At 28.3% G+C, this 11,246-nt stretch overlaps 2 protein-coding genes across 4 annotated transcripts; one reads left to right on the forward strand and one right to left on the reverse strand.

The window, feature by feature from the left end:
- Positions 1 to 4,319: 4,319 nt before the first annotated feature.
- On the reverse strand, positions 4,320 to 8,205 carry LOC132947446 (uncharacterized). Of its 3 annotated transcripts, none has more exons than XM_061017735.1 (2): positions 8,069 to 8,205; positions 4,320 to 5,326 (listed from the first exon to the last, which is right to left on the reverse strand). In XM_061017735.1, exon 2 carries the CDS (start codon positions 5,317 to 5,319, stop codon positions 4,459 to 4,461), a length of 861 nt encoding a protein of 286 aa, XP_060873718.1. In that variant the 5' UTR covers positions 5,320 to 5,326; positions 8,069 to 8,205; the 3' UTR covers positions 4,320 to 4,458. The 3 variants fall into 3 exon arrangements, 2 of the variants coding, with proteins under 2 accessions (XP_060873718.1, XP_060873719.1); XM_061017736.1 differs by lacking the exon at positions 8,069 to 8,205 and adding an exon at positions 5,732 to 5,786; XR_009664921.1 differs by lacking the exon at positions 4,320 to 5,326 and adding an exon at positions 5,345 to 5,789 and having other exon boundaries at positions 8,069 to 8,204.
- Positions 8,206 to 8,328: 123 nt separating this feature from the next.
- Positions 8,329 to 9,957, forward strand: LOC132947447 (uncharacterized). The gene is made up of 4 exons (XM_061017737.1): positions 8,329 to 9,029; positions 9,268 to 9,390; positions 9,449 to 9,645; positions 9,749 to 9,957. Exons 1-4 carry the CDS (start codon positions 8,994 to 8,996, stop codon positions 9,903 to 9,905), a joined length of 513 nt encoding a protein of 170 aa, XP_060873720.1. The 5' UTR covers positions 8,329 to 8,993; the 3' UTR covers positions 9,906 to 9,957.
- The last annotated feature ends 1,289 nt before the right edge of the window (positions 9,958 to 11,246 follow it).

Consider the following 11,246-nt stretch of genomic DNA (forward strand, 5'->3'; position numbering starts at 1 on the left):
TCATGAAACGGTCCACAAACTTTCTTTCTATACCCAAAAACAGGTGCTATACTATGCGGATGCTCAAAGTTTAGTATTCCATTACATTTTATATACGTTCTAAAATCGACAGGATCAATACGTACACTGAATGTCAGCTTTGTTCCGTAGACTTTATTAACTTGAGATAACTCTTCTACCATATATTTGTTAATATCTTCTATGTCACGGCATTCGACTGGTACAAAAAATTGAATTTTTGCTATTCTATCTGGAGGAATTGATTTTATTCTCAGCCGGTTATTAGTTGGATTTATAATATTTGGAAATGAATTGCACGTTTGCAAAGATAACAAAGCTATTTCTGAATCCTCGTAAACATTTAGGGACGGAAAATAATTCGTTGATAATATAGTTGTATTTCCAGTCAAACTTAATGTAACAGATTCATACATTGTAAAAATTCAAGACATAAATGACCGCAGTTAAATGTATTGAAATCTTGATAGTTAGAATAGTTGTATACTATTTTAAACTCATGAAAATAATGTTGTAATTCAATTGGTGGTGGTAAATCACCAAAGCTATCGAAATAAACAACTTTGTCCTTATTTTTATAAAACGCTACCCAATGACTTCCGTCGCCTGAAGATATATCCAAGTTTAATACACCACATTCAATCGTATGCGGTTTTTTAGGTAAGTTATCACGTGAAAAGACTCCACGGAAATGATTGATTTTCAACTTTCCGACATATTTTATAATATCTTGAGACGAAAGCGGTCTGTTAGGTAGCGTGATCATCAGTTTTTTTTTCTTAACCTATTTTTGTTTGATTTCAAACCACTGCCTTTTTTTCTTTTTGAATTTTGAACAGCATTATACACACTAGCACCTCCAGACATCAAACTACCAAGTGCCGACAATCCTGCAAATATAGGTATTAAGGGAATTACACCTCCTGACTGCCTCGGTGCTAAAATCAGCCTTTTACCACCATTCTTTTTCTTTGAGATTCTTTTTTTTTTCGCTGCTAGTATACAATTTGTTTTTATAGCACGTTTCCGTTTGCAACCCATACCTATTTTTCTTTTAGCTTTCATTGCGTTTGTTACTGCGTACGCAACTAATTTCTCTTTTCTAGGTGTATCTTTTGCTTTAAATCTCTCCCAAGCACGATTTTCTAGCACTTTATCAGCTTTATGTCTATCGTCTAAATTTTTACTCGTTGCATACACAATATCGTGATCACGACAAGCAGCATCCAATGGGTTTATTCCTTTATCGCCACGATCTAGTCTCTTTTTTAATTTTGTACCAGGGCCGCAATACTGATAGCCTGAAACATGGGCTTCGAACGGGAGACTATTTATAAGAGAGTTTACTAATCCTTTTCCAGTCTTGTCTGACTTACACTTGCGAGTTGAACACGCCATCTATAACTGGCTATAAATTTAAAAAATCTAGAGTATTTATATGAAAATAATATGAATTTGATTGAGCAGAAAGATAAATTAGATGTTATAAATGTAGATGTTCAGGTAGTAAAAAAACCATCAAGACATGGTTCGTTATTACCCGATACTATACGTGCTATACTAGTTGGCCCCAGTGGTTCAGGAAAAACAAATATAATGTATAATCTGATCACACATGCAAACGGGTTAAGATTTGAAAATATTTATTTATACTCAAAAACCTCTAATCAGGAAAAATATGTTTTATTGAAAAAAATAATAGATGATATAAAGGGTGCTAATTTTTTCATATTTACAAGCGCTGATAAGGTTATAAAACCAAACTTAACCAAGAAAAATTCCATCATCATTTTTGACGATGTGATATGTGGTCCACAGTCCGTAATTAGAGAATACTTTAGTATGGGTAGACATTCGGGTGCTAGCTCTGTATTTTATTTAGCACAGACATATTCTAAAATAACCAAACAGCTAGTAAGAGATAACGCAAACTTCTTAATAATACTGAAACAAGATGATACAAATGTACGACATATATTCAACGATCATTCATCTACAGATATGGATTTCTCAGAATTTCGCAAAATTTCTCATTTATGTTGGAATCATAGTGATTATGGGTTTATGGTCATCGATAAAACTCGGGAAATTAATGAAGGAAGGTATAGATGTGGTTTTCATACGTTCATTAAAATAAGATAATTTTATATGCTTATACTCTTATATAAATATACCGTCACAAAGTAATTATCTGCATAGTGTTATCGGTAGTCACACGATACAGGTATATTACATTTATTATTTACAATGAACAAAGAAAAAGTCTTGTTGGAAAATTTAATAACATCAAAAAAAAATATTAAACGAAAAATAATAGAAATGAAACGCGGTGTTATAGATTCTGAAAACTATTTCCGTGAAGCATTTAAGCCAATAATTGAACCATTGAGTACACATACAAAACAAAATGAAATATGGAACACACAGTCAACTGAGCTAGAAAATAAATCAGAAACCTCATGTACTAGTGAAGATGATGATGATAACGAATTAAATTCACCATTTGTAAATTTTTTAAATAACCGTCCTAAATCAACACGTTATGATAAATCCTATGGTTTGCATTATGATAAAGATAGTGATTCGTATAAAATAGGAAAACACTCTGCAACTTTTAGTCACGGTAAATTATTGCTGCTTAATAAATATTATAAATTTACACCAGGACTATGGTCTTTATTATGTGAGAAGGAACCAAAAAAAACGACTATAGAAGATATAGAATCTTATTACAATATTTTGAAAACTTCTGGAGTCCATTTAAAAGCAGATGGAAAACCTAGAACCTCGAGGTACCATAAATGGATGACTGTTGTAAAACCGTTGTATGATCGAATGAAAATGGAGGAAAAACAGTTTAACGAAGAAATAGCTAAAATTAATGAGAATACAACTCCTCGAATTAGCTTAAAATCATTTAACAATACTTTACCTTCTACTCCTTTTGGGTTATTTAACGCTAAACGTAGAAAAATAACACAAGAAATTGAACCATTTGATTTTAATCAATCAGCAAGCAGTTTTTCACCTGCAGATCACATGTCTACAGATATGATTAATTTTACTTCATCACCTGATCCTAAGACAGGCAGAGGTTTATATAAAGATGTATTACCTCAAACACAATTAGTTTATTATGACGATCCGAATGAGCTAGTAACTAGATTAAATCTTCTGACATCATCACAAAGTGTTGGTAATACTGGTGTCAATAATGAAATTATATCTATTTTAGAAGAACTGCGTGAGAGAAATATTATAGTATAATGACAACCTTAGAGAGTATAGCTAACGAGCTACATCGACCAGCGAGAAAAATATTTCCTAGACGTAGTGTGGTAACACGGTTTATTGACGACCTCTGGCAAGCTGATTTAATGGATATGCAATCTCATTCTAAAAAAAATTATGGTTTTAAATTCATATTAATTGTTATAGACACATATAGCAAATATGTATTTGTGGAACCGCTGAAAAATAAATCAGGTAAAGAATGTACAAAAGGAATGTTTAATATATTGAAAAAAGCTAAACCAAAATTTTTACAGACAGATAATGGTACAGAATTTTACAATGTCCAATTCCAAGATTTAATGAAAAAAAATAAAATTAAACATTACAGTTCATACAGTGTTATCAAATGTTCAATCGCGGAACGTGTGATTCGAACTCTTAAAAATAATATATATAGACATTTTACTGCAACAGGCACATGGAATTGGTACAATACAATATCAAAAATTACACATAACTATAATAACACAAAACACAGAACAATCAAATGTACACCTAGTGAAGCTCGAATGGATACAAACAGAATTAAATTTAACACATATATAATTTCTGAAACATTGTATAAACCAAAATTTAAAGTTAACGATAAAGTACGAATATCTAAGTATAAACATATATTTACTAAAGGATATACACCAAATTGGACAACGGAAATATTTACAGTTTCAAAAGTTTTACAGACAAATCCAGTTACTTATCAACTAAAGGATGAATCAGGCAGTGTAATTTTAGGTGGTTTTTATGAACAGGAAATTAAATTAACTGATTTTCCAAACACCTTTCTCATTGAACGTATTGTAAAAAAAGTTGGGAATAAAATGTTTGTTAAATGGTTAGGTTTTGATTCAAGTCAAAATTCGTGGATAACATCATCAGATATTTTAAAATAATGTTTTTTTTATGTATAATATTTATTTATTTATTTATTTATTTTTTAATAAAATAAAATATCAGTTTTTTTATTAAGTCGAATTAATTATTTCATATGATCTCCTGATCCTAATTAGTCTGTTTTGAAAACTATATATATATCTACAATCGATAAAAACAAAAAGCGTCATCTAGTGGTAAATAAATCAATGAAAATAATAATACTGCTGTATTTTGTTCCGCTAGATAACGCTTTTAAACTGAGTCATTAAGTCATTAATTTTTAGTTTTCTGACTTCTAACGAATCTTGAAAAATTTTTTATATAACAGTAATGTGATGTTTCATCATTATTGAACAGAAAAAGATCGAAATGTTTTTTTCTTTCAGTATTACAAATATACAAAGGAAAAATATGTTTTTTATCATTTAAACTATAAATATTAATTGATACATCGTTTGTACATTCAAATTTTTTCATCTGACTGATTGGTGTTGGAAAATCAATACATTTAAAATCTAAACCACTTTTTGTTTCTAACATTTTAAAATATTTCTTATTCAAATAAGTTTTATTCGATCGATTATCAAACTTAGATAGTATTGAATATTTAAAACATTTAGCATCGTTATTTTTTACATTTATAATTGCTCTTTTATCTTTTATATATTCAGGTAGATCTAGATACGTTCCTCCTCTGAGAGGATTCACTGTATTAATTCTCAATTGTAATACATCTATAATTTTAAGGGACCACCCAGATCCTTTCGCTAAAAACTGGTCTTGTTCAGATAATAATTTATTGAACATTCCATTTAGTAATTTATTGAAATCGGATGAATTACATGCAAGTGTATTAGAAGTTTTGAAAGCTATGTCCCGAACTTCTTGAGTGAGTATTCTTTCGTATACGCTATCCACATGTAAATTAAATTTTATAGATGATTGTAAACATGATTCTTTTAACTTTAAAATTAATTTATCTCTAACATAGTTAAAAAAAAGCGTGTAGTCTATAAAATTTAAAGTATTCTTAATCAAAAATGTTTTTGAACATTTCTTAAATCTCTCGATTTCAAATAAACCTTCATCAGAAGATGACATTCGCTCGTGTTTTGTAACCGTTTTTCTTTTCATTATGAAACTGAAAAAATAGATTAAATAAAAAAAAACATAGGTAAAAGCAATCATAATATTGTAAATTTATTATAACATCAACTTCTTTTTTTTAAATCTTATGCAAGCAATTCAGAATATTGTTTTCAAAATATAATAAAAGTATTAATTCTAAATTATTACAAAGAAAAAAAGAATTGGTTAATATAATAAGAAATTACTCAGATTCTAATTCTCTTAACCGATTGTTTAGTTCTGTTAACCGACACTGAATATCTGCTTTACATTCACTTGAATAGTTTTCGAATCTATTATGTTCATTTATCAATTTATTTTTAAAAAATGAATTTTTCTTCATACTATCATTAATTTTTACAAATACTTTTCGAAATGCTTTCCGTTTCTCGATATAATAGCGTTTATTGTCACGCACCTGCTGTTCTGCTGCTAGAATTCTGCTTTTAATTACGTTTATTTCTGGGTTCATGATTCTGAAAATTACATAGAATTTCAAAAATTAACTAATCGATACGTTTTTTAAATCTAAACCACTTTTCCTAACATTTTTATTAAATTAGTTTTATTTGAAAACATTTATCATACCAGCAGATCTTATATACACAATAATAATTATATGATAAAATAATAAATAATAACAAAAAAAAAAAATAATATTTTAATTATTTATTGAAAAACAGAATATTATTCGACATTATCTAATTTACTATATAAATTATTTAGACCTTTTTGAATATTCTTCTCGCATAAATAATTTATATATGTTAAATGTTTAAATTCGTTTATTAAATTCTGTTTTTCTTCAATAAGTCTTTTTCTGGTTTCTTTCAGCACCGCTTTTTGAATTTTTATTTTAATATTTTTAATATTGGAATAGAACATTTTTTCGTCAACATCTTGAGCATGATCATTTTCTTTTTGCTGTTCCAATATTTGAATGATTTGCTCGTGAATTAACGATTTGGCTTCCATGTTTTTTCTTTTTTTTAAAAAAAAAATCTGGAAAAATTATATAGAATTTGTAAACTATCTGCCAGATAAAAAAAAATAATGTATATTAATGACAATAATTTATTTCCAACATATTTCTATTTTTTATGTTTTTTAACTTTTATATTAAAAATTTGTATGTATTAATCAAAAAAAGAAAATTACATTGAATACCTATATACATAAATATAAACTTATAATATTATTACTAATTATTCATAACAAATTTTTAAAAAAAAATTTTAACCTGATCTAAATCTTTCGCGCTTAGATTCTGCTGTTGTAATAAAATCTAACCTTTTACCGAAACAGTGTTCTCGCTTACGAAAATTCGTAACATATAAATCACTATATTTTTTACATATATCCATTTTTTCTTCTCTTAATAAAACTAATTTTGCGTTTAAATCTTTTATATAAGAAAAATTTGGGTTAGAGTTTGTTCTACTTAAATAAATAATGAATTTCAGGTTTTTAATTTTTTTTTTGAGATCTTTATATTCATATCTTTCTTTAATCTTATTTTCATCAATCATCTTCGTTAAGGTTACAATTTGTTCTCCATAATATTGAATTTGTTCATTACAAAAATCATATGAATGCCAAAAATTCATTATCTGTAATTTTTGACTAAATACATTAGTATAAAATATAAAATATTATATAAATCTAATTATTAAAGCGATTATTTATAAAACAACGAATGTACGTATATACGTATATATAATAATAACTAATTATATTATTCAAAGCTAAATAAAAAAACTTTAAAAATTAGACAATATAGCATTTATATCATAAAAAATAAAATTTTAGTTGCTAGTGAAGCTACGTCACACGATAATAGAAAAAAACGTGATAATTTATATGTTAGTTAATAGTAGATAGGGCGATTGTAACTATCGTAGAGTTCGTACGGTAACATTACGTTGTCACGAAAGCAACTACGTGTTTACTATCAACGTGCGACAGCAGCTTTCGAATAATCTTAACGTAAAAGCAATAAAAAAAACATTATAGAAAAAATAATTTAAATTTATATATGTGTATAATATACGTTTTAGGATATATTTTATACAGTCATTAAACATTATTGAATATTTTAATATAATAAAAAAAATTTTTTATATTAAAACATTTTACGTAAGATAATATTACACGTGTAATACAACAATCACGTTATCTATAACAAATATTTATAATCAGCTATAGTATTTTAACATTGATAAAAACAAGGTATCGTGCAACAACTACTAGATAACGGTATCTATAGTAATTATCATGAAAGAGATTGACTATTAAAGATTTTTGAGGTTAGGTAATAATTATCAATATTATTGATGAATGATAAGCCCGATGTTCTATCTTATCTATGTAAATCTATGATAGTATGGTACATCAGTTATCTTCTATACTGTAGACGTGGTGTAATTCATTTTAGTATTATTACTCTATGGTGTAATTATAACGTATTATTGTTACTTGATCATAACTTAACAAAAAAAAGAAAACAGCTTATATTATAGTAGTGACTAAAAGTGAGAGTTGAGAAACCGTCTTTCAACTACTTCTATTTTAATGTTTTTATTTTAAATAATCTATGAAAAAAAATCTTTAAGTCTAAACACTCAATACCCATAGTAATATTATAAAACTGTATTATCATTACAACAATAAATTGTTATTATTCTATTTTATTTTTTAAAAAAAAGAAGTATGATGTTAAATTAAATAATAACAATAAAAAAAAAATAGTACTTACATAGCTTGTAGAAATTGAGGTACTTTTTCTAAGTATGATGGCTGGTCTATTTGTTAGAGTTGTTTTGACAATCTTTTGACTGGCTATTGAAGATGTTTGGTAAACTGCTGGCTGGCTGTTGTTTTGGCGAAGAAGACTGTTCTGCTGCTGGCTGCTCTTGGAACTGCTGTTGCTTGAACTGATGACGATAAGCTAAGAAATTCTGGGTTTTATACCCGAAAATAACCCTCTCTTCTCTCATTAGAATTTTTTGTGATGGATTTAAACATTTCAACTTATTTTACATCCTGTTTTAATATTATAATGGCATTGACATTAAGTAAATGTGAAAACATTTGACTGAGCAGGTTATATTAGCAGCAATTTAGATTCATATAATATAATTGGTTTTTGAGAATGAATGTATACATTCTAAGCATTGACATTTAGTAAATGTGATAACATTTGGCTGGACAGGTTATGTTAGCAACAATTAAAATTCATATAATGTAATTGGTTTTTGAGAATGAATGTATACATTCTAATTTATTTTAAATCCTGTTTGTAATAATTTAAATTCATGTAATGTAATTTGCTGTTGTATATGAACATGTTTCAGCACCCATCTAAGGTAAGGTTATTGTAGAAATTTATTCTAGGAGGGTATTGACCATGGTAAAAGGTGAATGTCATAAACATTTGGCTGGGATAGGTTATGTTAGCGTCAATTTAAAGTCATGTAATGTGATTTTGCTGTTGTACCTGTATGTTCATGTTTTAGCAGGTTTCTATAATGTAAGGCTATGACCATTTGTATACTTAATTATTGAAGTAGTGGTAAAAATCTGTGTATAAAAGACAGAGGGTATTCTCTAATATTCACCAGTCTTCAAGATTTCATCCCAGGACAAGAAGCTCAGTTCAACAGAAATACTACCAAAATAAAATGTCGTACCGTACAATTGCTTCAACTGATTCAGAGGTTAGTAACTACTTATTAAATATCTTATAACCATAGAAAATTGGAGGCCGGTCGTAACACCACTCAACGCTATGGTTATAATTCTTAAAATAATATTAAATGACTGATTATAACATAGTATATTGGAAGTGCGTCGTAACATTACTCAACGCTTTGGGTATAATTCTTGGGACATAGAAAAAAATATATAATGGAAAAAAACAGTAAAAAATAATATACTATGTTTTATGTTTCACAGAATGAACATTTTAGCGAATCAATTGATATAAGACCGTCTTTTTCAAAAACAAAACCTGGATCAAAACGTTCTGCAGAAAAAACAAGTGTTAAAAAACCTATGAAAAAGAAGCAGAATAAAATGGTAATAAAAATAATATTTTTTCCTAATGATAGCATAAATAATTTATTTTTTTTTATAGAATGCATCATACAGAGATAATATCAGCGAACGCTTGAGATCAGAAGATTTTGATGTTGAAGTATTTAATTCGCTAACATTCAGACAAGGAGATGGCGTTGTGACAATAAAGACGCCTTTTGAAGAAAAAGGAAAGGATCTTTGGGTGCTAAGTCATTATAAGGTTACTAACATCGAGAATGTACCAGTAAAGGACAGGTAAATACATTGGTTTAAATTTAAAAACTATTGCTGAATCTGTTTTTTTTTACTGATTTTATTTACTTCTTTTGTTTTTAAATAAAATAATTTGTTGTAATAGATGGAAGTTCAGTGAAGCTACTGTTAGATTGTACACGACCGACGAATCAAAAGATCAAACACTTCATACTGGTCTTAATGAGACAATGCAAATTATATTTGATAAATTACTAACCGATCCAAAGCGTCAAACTATTAAAAGCAAGACGGTTGTTTGATTATTATACGGAAAAATGAGTTTCATTTAATAAAACAAAATATTATTATACATGTGTTATGATTTGGTATTATTAAACATAGGAAGTAAGTAAGGATGTAGCAGTTAGTAAACAAATTAGAAATGTAGTATTTATAAAACATTTAGAATTATGAAATGAAATGATTATTGTAAATTAGTGTAAACAGGTACAATCCCGAAACTGCGAGTAAGCACTTTTTATATAGGAGGGATTGTCCTACAGAAGTTTAGATATAAGGAACGTTAAGATTGTAAGACAGGCAGTGGAGAATGGAGATAGTGCCATTGACTGTACATGTTCAGAACGCAATAAACTTTATTAATTGAATATTTGAACGTGTGTTTGTTACTTTATTTACTAAATCTATATACAAACTCCACAAGTACGAGGCTACGGTCAACCGACTTGTAACATTGGTGGCAGCGGATCAAAAGAACCATTAATTCAAACGAGGCGCGTTCATTCAATCAGGGTGAGTTAAATTGTTATTGAACCAGTCAAGGTGCATAATTCCAGTCAACTACGGATCATTCCACTCAAGTACAGAGCATTTCATTCAACTACAGAGCATTTTCATTCGACTACAAGGCATTCCAGTCAACTACAGAGCATTCCAGTCAACTACAAAGCATTCCAGTCAATTACAGAGCATTCCAAACAAATTCAGCATTCAACTTTTTCAAGGCAACAGAGAAACAACTTCGATAATGTTAAATTTATTGGTATTGTAAGTTTGTTATTTTTATATATTTTATTGTAAGCATATCTATATTTTTCTATTTATATTTAATTAATGAGCAACGATAGTAGTAGTACTAGTAGCATAACACAGAGCGATAGTGAAGACAAAACATTTGTCCCAGATAGGTCATTTGATTCAGATGATAGTAGGGCAAGTCAAACGACATTAGGCAGGGATAGCGTTAGTAACCAAGTAGAAAATACAGTGCAGAATCAGAGTACTTTATTAGGACTTCAAAATCCTGACACCGGTAGAAACACATTACATTTGCCAATACAGCGTAGACGGTTAGGAGTACCAGCAGAATTAAGTTCAAACATTGTTAAGGAAGATATTTCTTTTGATAGTAGTACTGAATTATACAGTTTTGTACCAAATTTGAGTCAATCGAGTACTGAATTAGTAAATATGAGTGTAATTACTTCTTTAGAGGCAGCATTTCGAATATTACCAAAGTTTGACAAACAAGACTCTGAAGGCTTACATAATTTCATAAAGTCATCAGAATTTGCTTTTTCATGCATTAGTGAGGAGTTAAAACCCATAATATTAGGGGCAATAGTTGCAAATTTAACAGC

This window comes from Metopolophium dirhodum, chromosome 6, assembly GCF_019925205.1.
Source record: "Metopolophium dirhodum isolate CAU chromosome 6, ASM1992520v1, whole genome shotgun sequence".
NCBI lineage: Eukaryota > Metazoa > Arthropoda > Insecta > Hemiptera > Aphididae > Metopolophium > Metopolophium dirhodum.